This window comes from Micrasema longulum, unplaced genomic scaffold, assembly GCF_059751315.1.
Source record: "Micrasema longulum isolate JH-2025_06_02 unplaced genomic scaffold, ASM5975131v1 h1tg000093l, whole genome shotgun sequence".
Lineage (NCBI taxonomy): Eukaryota > Metazoa > Arthropoda > Insecta > Trichoptera > Brachycentridae > Micrasema > Micrasema longulum.
Window position 1 is genome coordinate 133,767 of NW_028277299.1, and position 25,211 is coordinate 158,977.

Below are 25,211 nucleotides of genomic sequence, written 5' to 3' on the forward strand. Positions count from 1 at the left end.
TTGGTTGGTGTTATTATCATTATCATGGATAACATATATAGCACCATTTAAGAAGCATAATACCTCAAGGACGCTTTCCGAGTGATTTGCGAGTGTTTATGCAAAATTTGACAAATAATGTAAGCAAAACATCAACTTATTTTGTCATCACATGCTAAGGATTTAATCAAATGATTTAGAGAAGAGATGGGTTTTAAGTTTTATTTTTTTACAAAACATCACAACACCCTCACAGTTTCGCACTTCGGCTGGGAGAGTATTTAATCCCGTACGGCCTATAAAACTGCAAATGTGCTAAATTTAGTAAATTGATTGCATACAGACAGGTATAATGACTTTTTCTATTACTATAGATGCAGCTAATCTAAGCGCAAGATTTTCAGTTAGTTCATCTGTAATGCATTATTCTTTTAGATATTCCAGAGCATCATTGTGCAGTGACATTAACATGAGCCAACAGAATTTGTATTCCACATTCTGTGGAAAGTACTAAATTGAAGTAAAAAGTGATTACCTTGATTGTTTGAATATTAAAATCTTCTCCACTCTCATTATATACTATAGAAACAAAATCGTTTCCAATATGCTTCCGTTTCTCATTACACTCAGGATCTGAGGGATTATTTGGCATCAGAGTAGCTACGTGGAACAGCACCTGCAACCGAGGAAATGTTAGTGTATGCCGGGGACAGTATTCTGAATAATCGGAACGCAAACAGAAAAGGGCGCAAACCTGCATAATATCATCCTTCCATACATAGGCAAACCTTCCATCTCGGCCGCCCTTTTCTACGTCGAGGAAGAGTCCCAAACTCTTGGGGTCCTCCAGTGAGATCAATGTGCCTAAATCCTGCAAGAATTCGGCGTACCTGTCCAACAAAAAGATGAATATGAAGATGAAGAAGAAAAAGAAATAAACAAAATAATAAAGCTAAACCAAGAAATTTTATTGATATTTTTCTCAAAATCACTAATAATAGATAAACTGTATTGTCATAAAATCAAAAATGACACCATTTATACAAAGGTATAAAACAACTGAAAAAAATATAATCGCACACATCCTAAGTGTACATGTGGACTTAGGTTATAAAAGTTATTTTACTACCATATTTCTTTAATAAGACGCCATTGAATATAAGGCGCACGACTAAATCATAATTAAAAGGATTTAAAAATAGGCATATTATTTATTTACTATCACCATCACCAATTCATACACAATAACTTTTCAATTAATATCATAATGTCTTCTTGCCAACATTTTAAACGGTAATTAGGGTCAATTTTATTACACAGAATTTTACACCTATTGTAAGGCGCTCCTCGAATTCAGAGACACCAAAATAGGAAAAAACAAGTCTTATTCATAATCAAGAAAATGCGGTATCTTTCTTTAATATAGCAATTAAAAAATGTGAAAAAAAATATTTACATTTATTTTATAGGTGTGTCTAATAAATACGCGAACTAAGTTCCTAAGTTTAGTTCATCAGCAATCATCCGCACAGTTTCCCGATGATCAGTGAGGACAAGGGACCTCACTTGATCAATGTTTTCATAAACACAAGAGGTTGAAGGTCGTCCAGATCTTGCATCATCCTTAGCGTCTTCTCGGGCATCTTTAAAACGCTTCATTCACTTAAAAACTGATGTTTTCTTTAGAGCACTATCACCATAAATAGTCCTCAACATATCCGTAATTTCCTGCGAACTTTTCCCAAGCTCACTGATTTTGTCGATTTCCATTTCGATGGACAGCTAAAACCCGCACAACAGAAACAAACGCTAGAGGCACAGTGCGTACAGCTTCACAGTCATACGAGTACTGACCGCTCATTGGCTTGTTAGGCAACACGTGAGCTAGTGGGCGAGGCTATACATTGCGTCATAGTCGCCATATTGGATCAGTTCGCGTATTTATTGGACACACCTTGTACTCTTTGAAAAAAAGAAATTATTACTAAAGTTAGAGATACAAATTATAACTATTATTTTAAGGAGCTGTGGCAATCAAAACAGGTGATTAATAAAATAAATGAAGACAATTTTTTCTTTGATCCAGATGTGCCACTATTAGTTTGTACCTAGACAGATTTGTTCGTACCTTAAACTTCCAAACTCATTCTTCAGTATGCTAGTTTCATTATCGTGCTGCCCCCTGCCAATGTAGAGGACCCCGATGCGATAAGTCTCCAGGGGCGGCACGAGGTCCAGGTTACTGACGGAGCGCATGTGCAGGGGTGTGCTCAGTAGCAGCGGGTGCTCTGCCCCTCCTGCTCCCGATCCGTGGTACAGCTGGAGGAACACGAAGGCGGGACTGGCCCCCCAGCGGGAGCACGAATCTTTGGGCTTCGGGGAAGGGTTGTCTCTGTGCACAGATTGGATACAATCGTAGGGGTGAAATACACAAGTTATTCATTCTGTATCTCCTTTTTAAATTATTTTAATATTTCTAGATCTATTATGAAAAATCTGCAAATTTTGGCTGACCACTTGTGAAACCATCAAGATTGATGTTTATTATATAAAATATCGCTCCATGGCTATAAACATGCTAATGTATGACGTATAAAAAGTGCAAATAATATAGTTTTGATCTTTAAAAGGTATCCAAATAAAAACTGGATTATAATAAGGATTCACACGTAATACAGTGAAACCCCAAAATTACATCCGCGCAATTTGCGTTTTCCTGCGATTTATGTATAATTTTGTCTAAAGTCTCATTGAATTTTGAATTTTTCGGTACATTTAAAACCCAGTTTAAATTATTTTTTTCCCCGCAATTAACATTGGAGAAATTTGCAATCCGCACAGAAAACTGATAGCTGAAAAGTCTGAAGTTAGTCTCTATCTTATCTAAATTTGTAATTTTAAAGACAGTTTATTGTTATTGATTGATTTGGTGTTTATTTTGTAGAACTCCATATTTAAACTTGTAATTAGAAATCAAACACTGATTTGAGTCTACTGAACACTTTATTTTATTTTGAGTCTACTGAACAGTTTATTGTGTTTTGCAGACATTTATTGCCACCATTTAGTGTTTTTGACAGCTCACGAAACTGAAGTTAGTCTCTAGTTATTATACTTGTTGGTTGGAAAAAATTGCAATCCCCACTGAAAACCGACAGCTCAAGAGTCTAAAGGTAGTATCTATCACTATACCAACTTGTTAAATTAATAGATTAAATTATTGCCACCATTTTTGTGTTTTTTTAGTAGTAATTTTAAAACAATTTGTGTTTTTCTGATTTACAGCCACTTTTTCTGATTCCCACCATTTTTTGTGTTTTTTGGTTGTAATTTTACAAACAGTTTGCTGTACGAACATTTATTGCTGCCATTTTCATGTTTAAGTTGCTATTTTTAAGATGCTTATTGTGTTTTACAGACATTTATAATTTATGAATATGATATTTTAAAAAATTGGAATAAAAAATGGGTCAAACATTTCTCAATAATTTAATAAATAATAATTTGCTGAATTCTTTTTTTTTCAGTACCCTCCCATTTACATATTTTTTGCCGGTCCCTTAAAAAACTTAATTTGGGGGTTTAACTGTAATTTAAGTAGATTTGATGTCTTAATGTCTTAAGATGAAATACCTCACAAAGATTTTTATTTGAATGCCATTTTAAAACTAATATGGAATTCAACCAATTAACCACCAACACATTAAATAATAGAAACAATATTTTTAAAATTATAATAAAAGTGTTTTTTTTATTTATAATTCTTAAAACTCGCTAGGGTTATATAAACATATTATAAGGTCTAGTCATATTATGTCTCGTCTGGATAGCGTAGTCATTGTGTGCTTTTTAATGTTGATTTTAAATTTGTCTCCAATATAATTATTGAAGGAGTCAGATAAGTTAGTTACTAAAATTATTTTAATGTTTCTGAGATTAGAAAAAATTCTCAAATTTTGAGGGACAGCTTTTGTGAAACCATCAAAACTGACATTATAAAAAATATAACTAGTTTTATTTAAAAATATTGTTCCATGACAGTATTACATTTAAAAAAATGTATTTTATCATCGCTCCCTTTCAGCACCTAAAGATGCATAGGGTATTGCATTGGTACACCAACTGCAGTATATCTTGATCATTTTGGCTTCAGGCGCCTCTCCGGGGACTACGAAATATTTCAATGTAAAAGCACCTTTATATATTGTATAATATCTCTTATCAGGAATAAAAATCACTGATACATGATAAAAATATGTAACTTTATTCACTCACCGTCTCCTCCTCGTCGGGCTCATGACGGAGATGGTATTGGAGCGTTTGGATCTGGACACAGGTGGCAAATCGTCTAGCTGCATATTTCCTTGTTGACTAGATTGCATTTCGTTAAACTTTAAACTAAAATTAGCTGCGTTTCTTAGGTTATCCGTGGGCAGCAGGGAGTTGCTTCTGCCTTGGGACATGAGCGGCTGTCTAGAAGGCGCCGGAAGGTTGGGAACTCTGCTGGTGGGACGGGGAGAGGCGGGTGCCGGGGAGTGGGGGGGTTTAGCGCTTAGCTTCATCACATCTTGAGACATCTGCACCTTGGTGATCGTATCTCCCGTGAAGTTCGTGGCTTTGGTGGAGTTCACAATAACTATATCGGCGGGTTTGTTCACTTTGGAGAACACGTCAGATTCGGCTTTAGAATGCTCCAGTTCAAACGAAACTTTGGCTACGTTTATTTCTGACGTAGAAGTCGAAGATACTTGAAGACTATCGGATTTTTCAGAAATAGTTGATCCTGAAAATACATATTCATTTATTATTTTATATAAACATTTGAAAGCAGGTGAATTAATTGTAATCAAATCTAAAATTAATTGGAAAAATATATATCTTTATTTAAAAAATGGTTGTAACAATATTTTGAGTTTGTCTAAATGTTTGTAGACAAGGACTGATTGATATTCCATAAAGAATTGAAGAAATGTGGATGTTCAAACATAGGCATAATGGTGAATGTTACACAATGTGCAATGTGACCACTAAAAGCAGCCAGGGTAAAATCATAACAGGTCATAAATCCTGTAATACCAATACTCAGCAAAGTCTCATATCTCAAGAAGATGAAAGTTAAAAAATATAAGTGTACCTGGATCAGAGTTGTAAGTCGAGAGATGCGGGTGATGAAGTGGATGAGGAGGTGTACTGCCGGACATCTCCTCGGGAATGGCTTCACAGCTGACCCTCATATCCTTAGTTAAACTCTTCATAGTGTGACCCTTCTTACTTAGCTGTAAGCCAGAGCTAGGGAACAGTATTTTTATGAACCTACACGTTTTGTCAAAGAAAAATTATTACTATGGGGTTTGCATGCATATATATTATAAAAAGATGAGAATAAATACATATAATAAAAGCATACATTAAGGTATTAGTACACCAGGTGAATTAACATATAACATATATTGACATAATCATGCTCTAGTTTTCATGCGATATATAAATTGTCAAAATAAATAGTGTAAATGGGTGAATACTTATGAAGCAACAAAATATTTAAAATACAATAGAACAAATAACAATTTAAAAGTTGCTAATAATCTCACAAGTCACGGAACAAATTTATTGATACATAATAAATATGAAAGAAATATTTTAAGCTCATTCTCATTAGAATAAAAACACTACACATCGACTGTGTACAGGACAAAGGCTACAAACCACAATTCTGAAAAAAGAGGTTTCATTATTTCAAATGTGTTTTAGACCGATCGTGTAAGTCTCATACACATTCTGGCAAAAGGATTTAAGTCAATAGACAATGAAACAATGAAACCACTTTTTATAGAATTGAGGTTTGAAGGTTTGTTCTGAATATTACATTTCATAAAAATATAAAATAAAATAAAAACTTTTATGAAAGAAAAGTATTTTTTACCTATTTATTACATAAATGTTAAATAATCGGAGTGAAAGTACAGGGGGTTGCATAAATATACTCATATATATTAGTAAATCACTGAAAAAGCAAACATAAAAACAACTATGGTTATTTTCATTAAATAAGCGTGATTATTTATGCAAACTATTAACCCTTTTAATCTTCGGCCTCGAAGTTTTCACAGAAGTTTTTTGTGGATTTTGTAATTATTCATCTCACCAAAATTCATTAAGTTTTTTGTTGGAAAATTGATTAAGATTTTTCGCACATTCTATGTAAAACCGGTTAAGATTAAAAAGTTAATATGTCATGTATATTGTCTGCTTAGCTAGCAAACTGTTTATGTATTTTCATAAGAGCAAATTGTGCAGAAGAGCGGAAAAACTTAATTACTTAATAAATAAATTAAGAGAGCAATTTGATTTATTTATTTATATACATAGTACAGTTTTTCTTCTGTATGAGGGCCTCACTGGGCACAACCTGTGTCAAGGCATTCGTTTCCACTGTCGTATTTTTATTTATTCATATTAAGATTCACATTAAAAAAATTAAAAAAATAACAACGTATGTATCTAGTTACTAGTAACTCTAGTAATATTTTTCTAAATAATAAAGCAAATTAAATAATACCTAATAAAAATGGTAGGTAAAAAATAATGAATTAAAAAAATTAAAACTGTTCTCAAGAACAAAAAAATTAAAAAAAATAAATGACAACAATGGCAAACGAGAATACTTCCATATTTACGAGACCACTGCTTTAGTAGGGTGGCCATCTCGAGTCAGTTCTCAGGACCCAAATCATACAGACATTTTTTTGCAAATAATTAAAATTGCATCTCTTTTACAGCCTGGTTTCATATTTAGTATTTTATTTACTCCCACCATTTTTGTGTGTGTGAACAAGAAGCGCCCTAGCGTACAGTTGCCCGACATCCAGAACACCTACTTGTTCAAACACCTCTGCTGTGGGTGTTCTGATAAGGACCACGAGTACAGCTATTTCCAAGGTGTTTTTAGTACTTTTGCTGGCTCCTGCCCATGCAACTATTCTGTACTCTATAATAGTTTGGAAAATCGAGCAATATACTTAATTCAAGGTCTTTTCATCAAGAATGTGTCTTAAATGAACAAAATAAATTTATTATGAGAAATACTTTTGATAAATTTCCATACATCAAAGCATTAAACAATATTAAAACTGTTACGAAAATGTATGACATAAAATAACATTAATTAACAAGTATTTACATAATAATATATATATATGCATTCGATAAACTGAGAATTATAACAATTGCTACTGTATCAAATATAATAATTTACATAACATAATCGAGGAAAGAATTTTGCAAGTACTTTTTTCTCAATTCACAATCTGCTAGTTAAACTGACAATATACACAAATAATATACATACATATTATTCATTGGCATATTATGCATCTACATATTATAAGAAGCTGCAAGGAATTTTGTGTTTTTTTACATACATACTTGCCGGTGATACGGGAGGCAGGATACTTATTTGTTTTGAAGAATATTTAACTTGCGTGACATTTCCTTCCATATGCTAATAATATTGGAAACTCTAGATTTACAAGTTGGCCAGTAGTGATGATGTACAAAGAGATGCAAGAAGCCTATTTTATTATCAATATTTAGTAAAAAAAATACATTTGCATTCTTGTGATTTAACAACATATTTTAATTTTGGGGCCATTTTCAACGAGTTGTAAATAACTCACTATTAGAAAATGGGAATCAAGTTGGGGTAGAGTATTCATAGTGAATAACTATTTTAACTATTCAGTGTGTGTGGCCGCGTCTAGTGACGATACAGTTCATAATATGAATACAGATGATCATATTTACTGACTCACACATCTACAAGCACACATCTACACACACACACACATGCTCCCGCGCACAAACGCACAAATGTATGCAATCACGCAAGCACATACATACACTATATATTAGTTTAATTCCCTCTGATTTTACCACGTTTATTACATTTTTAAATAAAATTTGTATTCTTACAATTTAAAAAAAACATTTCTATTTTTGAGTAATTTTCAACTAACTTTGCTGTCTTCACCAACGTTTCGTATCGCATTGCAGTGTCCATCATCAGGGTTGAAGTCTAAGAAATTTTATGAAAATCAAGTTGCGGTTTATATAACATTATGCTTTTGCGGGGTGTCATTTTCGGATCTTATTTTGGAAATAATAGGCCTTTTTGTAGTAAATAGCATAAATTGATCCAAAATTAAAATGTAATTAATCGGGGCTCTGTAATAAAAGACATTAGTTTATTATATTATTAAGATTACCTATTCCCTTCTTCTATGGATTTGGCGTACGTCACATTGTCTTGAGTTTGTTCGTTCCCGTTGTTGAGGCGGGACACTGCATCAGAGCACTCCCCGGCCAGCGTTTCCAGCTTATCTTCGGCCTCCATGGCCTCCATCCTCTCCCGCACGTGGAACGGGTTCTTCCAACTGGAAGACATCTCCGGAGAGGAATTGGAACGCCGAACTGGGTGCCGCGATTTGTTCTGTAAAGAAATTTATTTCAAATATTTATTCGTAATATAGCGCAGAAATAATATTAAATAATGATTTTGATAAAAATATCAATAAAATTCCTTGGTTAAGTTTTGCTTTGTTTTATTTGACCAACAAGCGAAGATGCCTTTTTTTATTTTTTATATGTTAGTTGCATTATTCTTTTACCTTGCTTGTAATGTACAAGGTTAATATATACTTCAAAGCAATAGTTATTTATTTGTTTACTTAAAAAAAAATTTTTTTTTTTCTTTTAAATTTATATTAAATTTACTTCAATGAAAAACTTTATTTCGTTATTTTATGTAAGGATCGGTAAGATGTTTCGGCTGTGACCTGTTTCAAGAGGAAACCACAGAAAACTCGTCAGAAGAAGGCGGACCGTTGTAATTCGTCAACAGATCTTCCGATCCACTTGAATAGTGTTCGGCATTTGGTGTCCTGCTATCATTGATACCTTTTATTGCCTTTACTATATCTGTCATGTATAATGTTACCTCTCTTGACAAGTGTATAATGTTACCTCTCTTGACAAGCGAAGATGCCTTAGGCGAAAGCGTTCTATGGTCAAACTACAGACTATGAAGTTTTATCGAAAAATATCTGCAAAAACATCAATATTTCTGTGGCTTGGATCTAAAAGAGTCAATGTCAGATTTCATTCATATCTTACCAACATTTTGTAGAGGGTCAATTTTTTTATATTTATATTGAATTTAACATATTGTCCGTGATACTCCAATACCGCACAACTATCAATTGAATTTTTATGGTTATGTTGATATATTACTTGTAAAAATAGCAATAATTAAAAACAAACAGCTCTTAGTCCCTATAATAAACTTATTTCAGTAAAACATATTCGTGAAAAAAAAACAGGTTACGCGGTATTGTAGTATCACCGACGATATGATATATGATTAGAGGTAGAAAAATTATTTTGTTTGTAAGTTTTAATTGATTTTATTATGTTTAATGTGTTATGATTTTATAATGTTTAGTAAAGAATTATTATTATTAATAAAAATACACTAGCAGCTATTAAGCTGATGTGTGTAGATCAAGTGTACATGGTTATTATAAATTGATGTGCGCATCTAGGCGGTTTTTGAACACATTAACTGAACTAGCACCAATCACTTTCTCGAAAAGGCCATTCCATTTTTCCACAACTCTGTTTATCAAGAAGTTCTTCCTGGGGTTGAATGAGAAGGAGCTAGTGTTTAGTTTCAATGAATGACCTCTGAGATGGCAGTTTTCATTCATAGTGAACATTGATTTTATCTTGGGTACATTATATTGCTCAGTTAAGATTTTGAATGTTTCAATCAAGTCACCATGCTGCCTCCGCTCTTCCAGTGAACTTAACCCAAGCTCCCTCAAGCGAATGTTCCCAAATTATATAAAATGTCGCCCTCGGCAACGTACACACCCGACCCCAATGAGGAACATTATCCACAATGTAAAAATAAATAATACGTACATTGAAAAAATAATAAAGAATATACCCATACATAATAACTACAACTAGGTAACTTCCAAGTCAGCATTTTCGAGTTAACCACTAAAAACAAGTACTACATTCAAATCATCATAATATTATTTAAATGCATCACGACTTGTCTATTTTTAGCATTCATGGAGGAAGATACAAAGATGTATTTCAGTGGCAAACTTAAAAATCCTGATATTGAGTTTACCTAGTTGTAGTAATTACCTAGCAATATGCGATAATGTTTTATTATCAATATTCGTTTCAAACACGTCAAATAGTTCATTACAATGCCACAAAGAGATTGAAAAAGTACTCTCCTGTAATATTGGGATTTATGACATCGGTCCTTTTTGATCCAAGCCAGAGATTTAATAGATATTTCAATACAGGAGAAGAAGAGAAAAAAATATGGAAGTTTAGGGATTATTGAACATCCATATTTCTCGGATTCCTTCATCAATGGATTTTTGTGAAGAAAAAGAACCGAAGCCTTTATTTATGCGAGTGAGACTCTACGAAACGATTTCACATTTCCGCGTTTATATTACCTGTTCATCGAGAAAAGCTTGCGATGAAGGGTCATTAGGATTCATCTGCCCTTCCTCATCATCAGTATTGGTGCCAGAAGAGTTCTGTCTCTGTGGTGAGCCGGGAATATTAATCGGTCCGGTGCTGATTACATGTGACCTTGAACACACAAATATTGTGATGACAATCAAAAGGTAGTCAATACCCGCCATCTGCCTTCAATATATATAACAGTCGGCCATAGCAATATGTGCGGGCGCGCATAGTCAGCGATAATTATGTCCATATTTAAAGACAAACTTTAAGCTGTGCAAAGCATTAGGTGTTAACATAAGTTGAGTCCATTTTTTCCCAAATTTGAAAATGAGCACCAAAAGTAAAAGAAAATGGTAAAGATTTTACGTCATTTGAAAGAAGTACCTGATGGCTGGCACGATGCAGTGAGTGGAGGCGTGGGGTGGAGCGGGAGGGGCGGTGAGTCCCACTACACTGTCTGAGCTGGACTTCTGGATCTGCTCCGGCTGAGAGCCCCCACTGCCACTTCGTGACCGTGGGTCTCCATCTGACAACTGGGCACAAAACACCAATCATTTAATTTTATCATCACAATAACATCACATCCTCAGATCATTATTCACACATGGATACACCATTACACCATATCAATTCTTTACCAGGTATATCACCTGTTATTCCTTAATATTTTATTTATTGAATAGTGGCACTCCCAATTAAATCATAAGACTAAGCATATCACTTGTCATTACTTACCATATCACTTTTAGCATCCTGGAAGCCGCTGGAAGCAATGGAAGCTGCACTACCGAGGTGCTGCGGGGGAGCAGGGGCGCAGGGGGAGGGGGAGGGGCCCGAGTTGCCCCCCAAAAACAGAGAGGAGATGTCACTCAGTGGAAACTCACTCCACAGAGAGTCAAAGTTTACCTAAAAAACGGACATTTCAAATAATATTATACAACAAAGACACAAAAAATTTAAATGTCAGTATTCCGTTTACTCCGGTCAAAGAACCTAAAATTAATTACACTTAAACAAAACATACATCGACGAAGATTGAAAAAGACGTGGCATAGAAGTGAAGAACACGTGGAGTAGAATAAAATTTTAAAAATATATAGTCCTTTTCAGAATAGAATATTCATAAACTTTCAGTGCATTGATTTGTTCTTTTTAAATCTTAACATAATATTGCATTGAGATACGCTGCATTATTTAACAATGCAGTTCCCTATGCACCACCGGTTGGGGATAAGGGTTTGATGATGAAGATATTTTTACTCTAAATAATGATGATTGTTCTATTCCTCTAATGGAAAATCGTAAGTAATAAATAATATATTAACAGAATAACTTTTAGGTTCCCCATAAAAATAAATTGATAATAATGTGGTATTGCAGTATTACTGACAATGTGTTTCTTAGTTGCAAAAATTTTAATTCATTAAAATCATTTTTGATCATAAATTATGTAATTCAAACCTGGTTCTGTATTCTCATGACCCAAGACACGTCTCCTGTGGGGCCCCTCACATGGACCTCCGCCCAGCCCCCACACCAGCAGCCACACTGCAAGCGGGACTCTGAGGCTCCCGACCCACTGCCTCCCATGATGTGCTCCAGCCGCGGGGGCAGTGCACTGAGGTAACCCTTCTCCTCCGACGACTGGAAAACAGAAAGGTCTGATTCAATACAACTGAAAAAAAGAAACACCTTTTTTACTCTTATTTTTTACATACATTTTTTAATATTTTTTATTCAGAATAATGTCCCCTCTCTGGGATGCCCTGCATTTTACATATTTTAACATTTTACGCTTTTTTTATGTTCCATCCCTCAGCCCTCTCGTGTCCAATGGTGAACATAGGCCTTCCCCTTAGATCTCCACATCTTTCTATCCTGAGCCAATCGCATTCAACCGGTTTCTGCAACCCATCTTATGTCATCAGACCACCTTACCTGAGGCCTGAGGACACTTCTTCTGCCTTTTCTGGATTCATTCCAGGACTTATTTAGTCTTTCTAGAGTCTGTGGTTCGGGCTGAATTATTTCACCTACTAGGCAACGCCTGTAAAATACTTTTCATTTTATATACATCTTTTCATACCAGTTGGTTTAATCAACAATATTTTGTGTATGTCAAAATGTTTGTGGACAAAGATGAATCTCACCCACATCAATAAAGGTTTCAGCTCTTCAAAAGTGAACAGATGGAAGAGTTAAGAAAATGTAGATGTTAAAATATAGGTGGAATGCTAAATGTTACGCAGCTTGTAAAGTGCCCACATAAACCAGCCAATGGCGGGTTATAAGTTCTGTAAATACCAAAACTTCCATATTACCTAATCAAAAATGTTTGCAATTAGAGCATAGATACCGGTTTTCGATAATATAATAAAACCGGAATATCGGACCAAAAACTCGATATTGAAAACACTAATATTGACTTCTCTATTACTAGAATTTCAATATTAGATGAGATTTTTTTTATTTTGTCTGGTTTTTTGTAAGGTAATTCTGTATCACGCTCCTTATTCTGCTCATTCAACCAATTATCAACCAATGCTAATTTTGTTCGACCAAATTCCGTCAGTAGCATCAGTAGCGTCAGTAGCGACAGTAGCTTCCTAGTCATTTTAGTTAACATTACAACTACAAGCTGTACCCACCTAATATTTTCTTAATTTAGATTTTATTTCATACTTACAGACTTACTTAAAAGATCATAATTTTTGTACGGTTTGTTTAAATATTTTAAATTTTGTTGAATTTGTTCAAAAACATAGCATAGCATGTTTAAAGAAATGTATGTATTTGTTAGGTTAAAGTTGAAGACCTCAAAAATAAACAATGAATTTAAATAATTATTATTGATTTAGTTTAAAACACTTTTATTTCCCGGATTCCCATCTTTTGAAATGATTTTAACTTGAAAACTGAATACGGTGAAGCAAACAAGATTATGATTTTTAAGTATTTATTTTAGCATAAAATATCGAGAAAATATCAAAATACCGGGTTTCCGATGTTTGAAATCGTAATATCGAAAAAAAACCGGTATTAAAAAAATGGTCCTATAGTCTATGCTCTAGTTGCGATAAACTTCAATCTGATCAAACGAAGGAACACTAGACCGGTGATTTTACATTATGTGATTTACGGTGGTATTACAAAAAAATATTAGAAAAAAGCCTCGTATGTTTAAGCAATGCAATAAATAACTGAAGCAAGAAAAAAATATATATTTCAATCTGATAATATCTAATTCGAAGTCATTTACCTGCTTATTGGCCAAACTTTCAAGCTTGAGACTAAGTTGTGCTGGTTGGGGTGGTTCTGTACTTCCCTTGGGTGATCCAGTGTGCACTTCATTCTTATTCTCCGATGAATTTTGGCTATTACAAACAAATCACAATTAATATCAAAGGTTGATTGGAGTATTTTCTTAAAAAGATATTCTTACTTGCCAATGTGCTCTAAACTAACAGATTTGATTAAAATTGTGGTGCGATTTATTTTTTTAAAAACCCACAATACAACTTGTGACTTATGAGAGTTAATTGATATGTTCCACCCCTGACCTATTCCAGGAACGATTTCATGTTGAACACCTCCTATATACACCTGATCTAGCTCCCAGTGATTACCGGCTATTCCCAAAACTCAAAGAACATTTGCGTGGAATAAATTTTTGGACGACAATGAGGTTATGTGCTGTGCAGATGAGTGGATGGCAGGGGTTGGACAAATGTTCTACCAGGAAGCTAAAGAAATGTTAGAGCATAGCTGGAAGTGCATACAAGTCAGTCCAGGGTGACTAGAGATGAGTGTTTTGGCTATTTAAAATGAGTAGCGGTTACAGTTACCAAACTGTTTTGTGAAACGGTTCCTAAAATATCAGTCCAGCACGAAAAATCTGGTACAAGCAGCTGCTGAAACAGTTTCACAGAAGTAAATTAAGTTCGCTTATGAACACAACTCCTCGAACGGAATAAATAGTGCAAATTATTTTTAGAAACAGTTTCTCAAAGCAATTTAATCTATAGTAAATAGTTTTTCTGTACTGTAGCAATTTAATTTTTTGTGAAACTGTGTCGGCTGTTTTGGGAGAATAACTGTTTTAAAATAAACATTTTTTTTCTTTTACCACCCCTAAGGGGGACTACGTCTAAAAATAAGATACTAAATAGGTCGGGGGTGAAGTATATCAATCAACCCTTGCATAGTCAACAGCAAAAAAACAAAAATTTGGGCAAAAATAATAGGAATAACAGTTCTAAGAATCTAGAATGAATTAGGTTTGGACCATACTTCAATAAATAATATTAAAATATATTTAAAAAATATGGATTACGAAATCAAACGCAATAAAACATTTAACTATTACTTATAAGTTCTCTAAAATTTCTAAGAAAAAAAAACTAGCTACCATAAGAGAAACATCCAAAATTATTTTTTAAAGTAAAATATGCAGGAATTTTATAATTTCCAAATAATATATATAATATTGAAATTGGCACAAAATTCAAAATGTAGGTATGTAATATTATGATTACTGCAACATATGTACTGGAAATATAACTCTTGGTGCTGTCGACAAGTATATTTACCTTGGGCACAAAATCAAATTGGGAAAAATAAATCAAACTGCGGAACTGCCTAGATAAATTGGGTTAAGTTGGGCTGCTTTTGGAGAGGTGAAACATGTTTTCAGAAATGAGAAAATTCGAAATAATCTAAAGGCGACAGTCTACGACTCTTGTATTATGCCGGTGGCAACATACGGTCTAGAAACCGGATCACTCACTGCCAGAAGCGACTATAAAATTAAGTGGACTCAGTGGTGTATGGAAAGACAAATATTGGGCATCTCCTTAAAAGACCGAATAAGGAGATACGACGCCATACAAAGATATTGCAGAAAGAGGGGAAAGACAAAAATGGCAGTGGGCGGGTCATGTGGTGAGACAAGAAGTTGATAAGTAGACCTCTAAAATACTGAATTGGAGAACCTACGAAAATCAAGGAAAAGTAGGGAGACCACAGAGGAGATGAACTGACGACATTGTCGAACTTGTGGGACATGGGTGGAAACAGAGTGCCGAGGGAAAAAAAAAAAAAATTTCGGAAGAGGCCTTTATCCAGCAATGGAGAGAAACGAGATGACAAGAAGAAGAAAAACATTATGATTATTTTTCTGATCTCTGATAAAATAAAATAGGAGTAAAATGTCATATTGAGTATATAATTTGATTGAACTACATACTTTATACCACAATTAATGACAGTGATATTTTTTTTACTGAATAATAATTTGAAAATCTAAGTGATGTGGATAAAATAAATCTGAGTGGCTAACAGAAGAGTCGCAAACTGTTTGTTCGTATGTAGAAACGGGAGCAAAATACAATTTTGATAGCATTAACGTGATATAGCCGTATGGAATATGAACGAACTAATGAAATGAAGGCATGACATGCTAAGGGTTCTGAGGAACAATAAATGGAAAATACCTTTTGAATTTTTAAATGCACTATTGACACTGTTCAACTTTTAATTCAGCCTACTCAGAAATAATAAAAAAAAATAACAACTCCATATGGTTTTATAAAAATGCCTATACATAATTTTTTTAATTCTTTGTTGCGCTAAATGACAATTCTCGTGTATTTAAAATTAATTTTAATTGGGTAAGTAAGCTTATAACGCAAAAACATCCAGTTGAGTGCATATAATCAAAGTGAGTAAAATGTAGTTTTACATCATTTCTTATAAAAAAGAGTAATAGATTTTTTTAAAGTTGCTGCAAAATCAATGAGAAGCCCAAGCTACTTGTTGATAGAATCAGTTAATTAAAAGAAGATTCTCGACTATCAGCACAAAACAGTTGTGAAAAAGAACAGTATCAGAAATAATAAAATCTCCATGCTTTCTTTTTAGTATTAGGTAAGTTTGACCAAACAAATAGTAAAAATTTGCTGAAGAATTTCTTAAGTGGTAATGCAAGCAAATAATTTAAATACATGGTGTATGTTAATTATTTATTTTATATAAACGGCATAAATTGCCTTTAACATAATCATGAAAAGTGTAAAATAATTGTAAACATAGACCAAATCTAAGAATGTTATGTGGGTACGAATGCAATGATGATTAATTATAATTTAAAGGGGTAGTAAAAGAAATGTGTGTAAATTTATTGACACAAGATTAAAACAAATAATTGATTAAATATCTTTATGTATTTACATAATTTGATGTATGTATAGCTCATTGAAACATTTGAGATTTATATATTAATGAAGATACTAAACAACATTGATTAATGGGGTATTAGTCAATCACAATGGAGTCCTGGTGAAGACCTTTATGAAATTGGAAAAACAAGAATGAAATTAGGAAAACATGATATCTCCGGCAAATGCGTGGTAAAATTATGTATGATAGGTGGTGGACAAATGACGAGATCCTTGCATCATGTAAGGCCGAGATAAGCATTATAGACAAAATAAAAAAAAGGGTTCTGCGTTGGTTTGGACATGTAGAGCGAAGAAAAAGGTATATGGCATTTTATCCTCTCCCCCTACCCCTACGGGAAACAGCGTGACGGTTTTTTTGTTTCATTACACTATTAATATGGTTTGTTAAACTAGTGGTTTGACGAACAGTATTGATAGTTTGACACTCCATAATGACAAATTTGTCTTAATTCTGAAGAATTATCCGGATGCTTTGAAATCCTAAATTATCTGGGGGCGTGGCTTTAATAAAATTGACAGTGCAAACGCTCTATGCTTCAATATCGTCATGGAGAAAGGTAACTTTTTTTTTCTAACTGCTTCTCTGAATGATCACAAAATGTGTTGGGAGATAATTTTAAATTATTTACCAACACGAATCAGATCTGCCCTGCATGGTGGAACTTATAGCAATTACTTAAATAAAACCAAATAAAATTAAGAACTTGACAAATTGATAGAGATTATTAACTTTACTATGTCAAATGCGACGAGAGACGACATAAATGAGAGAATTAACAGTCTTCTCTCATTCTAAAGTAATTGTTGCAATTGTCCAATTCATTTCTCAAGAGCATTTATTGCATGATATATTGGTTATGTTTTAAAATACATTTTTGTGCGCAACAGCTTTTGTGATGTTTACTTTTTGATGCAATTATAAGTACAACTATGGCGGCTCTTCTTCTACTATCCATCTTCAAGGCACAAACACAAAACACTCTTTTCTTCACAAGTCTCTTTTCAGTAAAATTTAATTTGCATACTGATGTCTGTAAAATTGATAGTTCAAAAACCCGACCTTTAATATTACATTCTTAAAATGTGTGTGATATAGTAGTTTGACAAACCATATTGATAGTGCAACAGGCCCCATTAATCTAGTGTGGTAACATTTAGCTAAAGATCAATTTTACTCGACTGTTATGAAATCCATAGGCACCTCAAAAACATTTTAAATCAAGATTTTAAAAAGAATGCAAATATACCAAACATATGTTCGAAAATTAGTGGAAGTACACAGATAAAAATATGGAGATGAAAACATGCTAAAATATAAATAAACATTTAGGAAGTGTACTTTAGTGGAGGGAGAAATAGCATAATGAATATCAACCAAAAGTGATAATAAAATTAATTATTGCGTGTAAGGACTCTTCTCTTAACCATGAGAAATAAGAACCTCTCTTTTTTAGATATAGTGAGCTTATACTACAAATATTGTATATTTTAATCGTTATAAAATGTACCTTTTCTTCAATAAGGCTATGCATTTCATTATATATTTTAAGTATTTCTGGAATGATTTTTTAATGAAATCTCACTCACAGTGGGTATTTCCCTTTGGCCAGACAAAGTATTGTTTATCCTATAATATCCCTGTTTTTTTTTTTTTTTATTGTAGTGCATTCATGTTCAGTTAAATAATTACAAAATTTAGAAGTGGGCTACTTTTACTACGAAAAAAGGTTTTTGAAACTAGAAATATTGTATTAAAATATGTAGATAAATATAAGGGAAATAACATATGTAAATATACAATAATTACAGTTCTTAGATGTAAGTCTATATATCAGAAGAAAAAAATGACAAACGACATTACATATTATGAGAGCCACCAATCTACTTTTTGTGACTTGCCTGTGGAGACATTCCACAATAAATATTTGACCTTCCGAATGTACAATCACAAACTGTAAATGTGATAATTAAAAGATAAAAGCATGTTATGATTAAATATCTTTAAAAATCAAATACTTCTCTGTAATTTATTTATATTCTTACGATTTATCAAAATATTTAAATTTTGAACAAGTAGTAAATAACTCGCTGCTATAAAATGGTAATCAAGTTGTGGTTAAGTAAGGTACGAACCTCTGGTCCGTGAGTTGGGGCATTACCATAGGACGACAAACTGATTCAAACACTAAATAAATTCTCACGAGTCAGAAAATGCTGGTATCAATTAATAATTATCTTTATTTTGTACTAAAAAACCATCGCCTACCAATAAATTTCAGCAAGAAGTTACTACATTAAGGAGTGTATTAAAAGCATGCTGAGACTAAAATGATCCTAAACAGAGTAGGTAATTGCAACGGTTTACCGGGTGGTATGACCAGAAAGGCTTTGGAGTGACATAGTATAGTACCCGGATGGCGGATACAAAACATTGTCCGAAATGGAAGAAGAGGAATATGTGGTCTCGTTACTTTTGCTGTGTTGTAGAGTATACTTTGTGTATCTTCGAACAAAAAAGAGACACATAAACAGTGTCCGTGAAAAAAATTTAAACTTTAAAACTATACAAACTAAGTTTTATTCAAGTTTTAATGGTATTGTATTATTGCAAAATAAAATACAGAAATGCGAATTCACTTTTAGAAAATAATTTATGTGAAATGTCTACCAAGGAGATGAATTCACCCATCTAAGCAAAATACCATATCGTCAGTGATACTGCAAAGTCGAAAAATAAAGGGGGAACCTTAAAAGCGTTCTGTTAATATATGACTATTATTTTAATCAACCAAAAATACCCCTGAAGTATCTATCATTATTCAAAGTAAAAATAACAATAATTCAAAACTAATGGCTCTTAGTCCCTAAAGCAAATTTATTGCAGCAAAATATTTTCATTAAAAAAAAAAACAGCTTATGAGGTTTTGCAGCATCACCGATGATATTCCTAAATATGTTTCATGGGAAATTCTTGAAACTTTATTGCAAATATTTATAGTAAAAACCTTGACCAACTTACACCTGTCTGTTTTTGGCTGGTTGGAAGATAATTGTTTAAATCAACAAGCCCGCAAATGTACATACATAATGTAAAAAAAGTTGGAAAACTTTTTTTTTCAGTTGCAATAAATTAGGCAGTTTGTTGATGTAATTTCTTGAATAAGGAAACCCACATAAAAAAAATAATTATTAAATGTAAATTATTTTCCTAAAGTAAAACCGGATTTGTGTACTCCAGAACCTCATTTTACACGGGGGATATGTTGCACGCAGTACCGTGTAAAAAAGTTACTATCACCCTCCCTTTGCGCATATCTTCTGCGCCTAGTAAGTAAAGGACGATGTAGGGAATTCAGAAACGAATATTTTCACTATTACGTTTCATTATTAAATTAATGTTTAAAATATTTTTTCATTTTTCATTTCGTCATTTTTATTTTGAAAGTATCTAAAAGGAGGTTCCAGTGTGTTTTATTTTGCGATAAAAAACTTTATATGAAAGCTTATAAAATTTTATTAATTAATTTTAATCTTGAAAACCATTAAGTGAACACCTTTATTATCAATGATGGATATAAATGCTACAAATAATTTTAATGTGATGAAATAATACGTAATTATTTTTAACAGCTATCCAACGAGTGAAATTTTAAAATGAAAATGATTTTTTGTGTTAAAATGAACATGGTAAAACATTTAAATGAATCCACAAAATATATAAAAATGTTAATAAAAAAAGCCTCGAGTTGTCTTCAGTACACACCCGGCTTATTCAATATTTTTTTATTAAATCTATTTATGTACTGAAAAATTAAAATAATCATTCCCCCTTACCAACTTCAATTCATATAAGTTATAGATTACTTTTAAAACAAATTAATAATAAAATATTATACAAAATGACATATAAGCTTGAAGCAACTTATGTGACATCAATGAAATGAAAATGAAAATCAATATTGTTAGCTTAGTTAAGGATAGGTGCATATGATAATTACCTTTTGATGTCACCGTCGACGGTCTTAAGCAATCCTTCGCTGGATCCGCGATCAGATTCCGAGCCCGCTGTTAGAGTTCCGGAAGTTCCAGTACCTCCAGTACCATACGGGCTCTGTACAGAATCAGTGTGAGCTTTACAAAGCACGAGACACCTAAAAGGGAAGTTAAATTTATAAATTTCAGACAACTATTGCACGCATTCATATAAATACATCAAGTTCAATGTATAAAAAGAAAATGAATTTTGTATTTGTATAAAATAAATAAGTACGCATCCCTTTTGGTATATATGCGTCTTTTCCGATGTGCATGAGTCTCTTTCGATATGTAAGAGTCGCTTTTGATATATAAGAAAAACTTTTAATATGTAATTCACTTTAAAAGTCGCTTTAAGAATCAATTTAAATATTTAAAAGTCACCTTATGTAAAAGAGTCACTTTTAATCCGCATGTGTTCATCGTACCATACGACATTTCTTAGGCATCCAGATGTTTTACTAACTGAGATGGATATGTTCTAATCATCACTGCCACTATGACTGGTTTGTTGCTGGTTTTTGGCTTATATATTGTTGTGTTATATTTAGTTATAAAGGTGCTAAACTTGCTTCATATCTTTGTTGTTCTCAATTGTGTTTTTTTTTTTAATGTTAATATTATTTAAGTCCCGAGTTGTTGTAACTCCTGGGAATGTAATTCGTATGTATTATACTTGTAAAATACTTTGTGTTATATGATTTATAAATAAATAAAATATGTAAGAGTCGCCGTTGGTATGTAGGAGTAACTTTTAATATGCAAAGGTCATTTTCAATAAACAAAAGTCACTTTTTATGAGTAAGGGTCAATCTTAATATAGAAGAGTCACTTTCAATATTTATGTCATTTTAAATGTGTACGAGTTTATTTTAATATGAAGGTCACCTTCGATTACTTTTAATAAGAAAAAGTCACTTTTAATATATAAGTCATTTTGATATTTATGGGTGTGTAAGTCTATTTTAATATGTAAACCAGCCTTCTATTGCACTTATAATATGATACACATAAACATTATAGGTAAATAAATCAAATTAAACATGACACGAGTAAAAATAAATACAGGTAAAATTGTAATATAGAATATATAAATTTAATTTTCATTCAACAGATAAAAAAGTCAAATCAAATTACCTGTCACACAGTCCCTGGCGGAGCGCATTTTGGGCACATCCTGATGTTGTAATAGAGATGATCTTTTGCCCCACGAGCCACATCATGGTCTGTCCACCCGACAAAAGAAAATCCGCCGTGTGCAACCTAATGACAGGAATCATTTACATAATTCAATTCTGATTTGAAACCCCTTACTTAAAATCATTGTCACCATCATACCCCTTCCGCACCTAATGATGCATAGGGGACTGCATTGGTACACTAAGTGGAGCGTATATCGATCACCTGTTACATGAAGGTGAGGTGATCAGCCTTACACTTCAGGTGCCAGTTCAGGAACATGAAAGATCACAGTGTGAAACCACCTTTCCAAACAATACTTCACGTCGACCTTCCCAGGAAGTGAACCTGGGGCCTCAAGCATGGTAGGCAAACGCGCCAACGACTACACAACAAGGCGAACTTATCTCCACTAAATTTCCTTATTCGGAATTATTACCTGAGAGTAACCATTGAGTCAAAAGCACTCGTCCAGGATTCTGGTTCTATTTCACACGCAAAACTGTATTCCTCATCCGCCTGGAGAATAATCAACACATATGTATAAAGGACTTCTAGCCGCAAGAGCTTCGCTCTTTAGAATAACTTACAAAATTGTGTTTTATAGAAATATGAGTTTAAAAATAAAAAAATAAAGAAAAAAATTAACACTGTACAAGTTTTCAAGAACAGGTTGTCCAAGTTAGGAGGACTAAATTAAATTGGAATACAAATTATTATATAATATTCCCAGTTTGAGAAATAAATGTATTATGTCACAACAAACGATGGTGCAAATATACCTTTTAGGGGCCAATATACTGGGAGAATAGGTGTAGCGTGCCAACAGATCTATGCAAGTCTCAGTAAGCTCGATGTGGAAGGTAACGGATGCCTCGTGCAGAGTTGGCTCTCCTAAGGGCAGCTGTTTTGGCAGTTCTCTGCGTCGGGAGCCCTACAAAATTGATTTTAATAGTGACTATTTTACATATATGTATATTATGCAAATCATTTTGAGTGCGCTGTTAGGATCTCTGTCAAGTACTAAATTGTTTTATTTATATTGAGTTGCCAGTTTCACTAAACTGCGATTCAATTGACACCCATTTTGAAATGTGTAATTTTCGTAGTTTTTATATATGAGAAACGCACGAGGATCGACCTCTTTCCCATCTGAACTCGGAGGAGTTAACACCGAGCCTGTCCCCTTGTAATGGAGGAGGCCCACAAGCAACTACACAACCTGGTTTAGAAGATAGAATAACAATACTAAAGTCCACTGCTCTAAAAGGCGCTTTAAATAATAAAAAAAAATCAACGCCTATAAAGCTATTAATAATAAGAATAAGACTAAACAATAATAAATAGTAAGTGCTCCATCATTCGCTGACAGCATATTTAGAAAATAAGTAATGACTTTAATTTGTTTCAACAGAGAGGGAAAACAAGATAATCATAAGCCCTGTAAATGCCTAGACTTCCATATTTTACTCTCAAAAATGTTTTTCCTCTGTTGCAACAAATTTGAATCTAAATAACTCCAAAGGAAGGAATTCCAGCCTGTCTACAAAAATTTGGACATACTCAAAACATTTATTTATTTATTAAGGAAATCATACATAAAACAAGGTACAAAAGAACAATTAAAAGAAGTAAGACCAATACCAAACATTGTAAAAATTTAAGTTTAACTTTTGATACACATGAAAAATATCAATATTCACGGCGTATTTATTACCCAAATTGTGAAACCTTTTTGACAAACTCTATAGCAAAGTAAACATTGGGTAGATTTGATCTACCTCCATATTAAAGTAACTTGGGAATGTTCTGGCAAAAACATGGTATTAATAATTTTAAATTACTAACTTGTTCTGTTAAACTTGAACTTCTCTTCCTGCTTGAAGAATCCTGATTAACCTCCATAAAATCTTGATGAAGTTTACCTTCTTCAATGGGTTTTAATATATTACTGTGAAGGCACTGAAAATATAATAAAAGTTAAATTTTGTACTTTTCATTAAAATTCCATTATTTTTGTTAAAAAAAAAATTCACTGTCAAATTGTAACCTACTTAGGCAGATACTTACGCCCGAGTGAAAATTGGAATACCACACGCCAGAAGGCCCAAATACAGTGGTAATTTACAGCACAGCACACCCAGGCTTGAGAAAAATCACATTACATTTTTGTGTTCTCACCGGGAATCGAACCCGGATCTCTCCGTTTGTGAGTCTGACCACTACACGGAGGCCGCCGCATATTTCAGAGTTTCCGGTTTAACACCTCTGGCTTTTGAGACAACACTTTAATATTAAAGCAATGAATTGCTGCAAAGGCAAAACTCACCTGTTTGATGAATTTGACAGAATCCCTTCTGAATGGCAGGCGACATTTCAAGAACCAGGCTGCCGTGACGTGATGTGCCAAGGACACAATGTAATGATTGTATTTAAATGGGTTGGTGTATGGAAGGAGAATGGCAAAAACTGACATGTATTGGTCTCCCACAAAGGAGGCGAAAACCGTTGGCAAACGAGTCAATGCTGAAATAAAATACAAGTAACATTTTACAAAAACATAACAAGTACACATCTAGAATGAAAGTATTCAAATTCTGATTGAATTGTGTGATGATTTATTGATTTTAAATACTTTTTTTAAGTACATTTTATAGTCCTTGTTTTTCTTCTGTATGAACACCTCACTGAGCACAATCCTTGTTTACACTGTATAATTCTAAAATAGACATATTATTCCATTACTGGATACATCTGAGGTATAGCAAATATTGCGATGCCATCGTCAATTTTTCAAAAAAAGAGATAGACAATCACGATACACATGCGATTATTCATGTAAGTTATGTTTGTTATATTTTGTTGTAATTTTTCTAGTTATTAAGTTTTATCTACCTATATGTATTTTACTGTAAGTATCTCTTTTCTGTTAAATACGCGCAATCAGGTTTTAGGTGGGTTTTTTCTGATAGTGCATATTTTTTATTTTTTTATTGACATAAACGGCAAATCTGCTTTTTACAAAAATTTATAATACTAACATATTTGGCTTAATATGTATATATATTTTTTAAAAACATAAATTTCCTTTTACCCAAGGTTTATAAAAAAAAAAAACCTAAAAATTATACAACATATTCAGTAGAAAGTTTAAACAATTCAATAATAAATGTAAAAAGCAAATTAAATAAAAAAATATTTTAAAGTAATATAACAAGAAAA

General features: G+C 32.9%; 1 protein-coding gene across 5 annotated transcripts in view; it reads right to left on the bottom strand.

Moving 5' to 3' along the window:
• gig (TSC complex subunit tuberin) overlaps positions 1–25,211 on the bottom strand; it is a 49,793-nt gene that overhangs the window by 3,829 nt on the left and 20,753 nt on the right. For 4 of the 5 annotated variants that reach the window (XM_088235358.1, XM_088235350.1, XM_088235334.1 and 1 more), the window contains exons 16-31: positions 24,319–24,515; positions 23,838–23,951; positions 22,772–22,923; positions 21,948–22,073; positions 20,774–20,926; positions 13,796–13,910; positions 11,998–12,180; positions 11,272–11,442; positions 10,921–11,069; positions 10,521–10,659; positions 8,244–8,467; positions 5,114–5,292; positions 4,255–4,762; positions 2,108–2,371; positions 734–869; positions 515–655 (exon numbers count right to left, since the gene is read on the bottom strand). In XM_088235358.1, coding sequence (XP_088091484.1) covers positions 515–655; positions 734–869; positions 2,108–2,371; positions 4,255–4,762; positions 5,114–5,292; positions 8,244–8,467; positions 10,521–10,659; positions 10,921–11,069; positions 11,272–11,442; positions 11,998–12,180; positions 13,796–13,910; positions 20,774–20,926; positions 21,948–22,073; positions 22,772–22,923; positions 23,838–23,951; positions 24,319–24,515 — 2,951 coding nt within the window. The remainder of the gene's footprint in view (positions 1–514; positions 656–733; positions 870–2,107; positions 2,372–4,254; positions 4,763–5,113; positions 5,293–8,243; positions 8,468–10,520; positions 10,660–10,920; positions 11,070–11,271; positions 11,443–11,997; positions 12,181–13,795; positions 13,911–20,773; positions 20,927–21,947; positions 22,074–22,771; positions 22,924–23,837; positions 23,952–24,318; positions 24,516–25,211) is intronic. The other variant, XM_088235343.1, reaches the window with a different exon arrangement.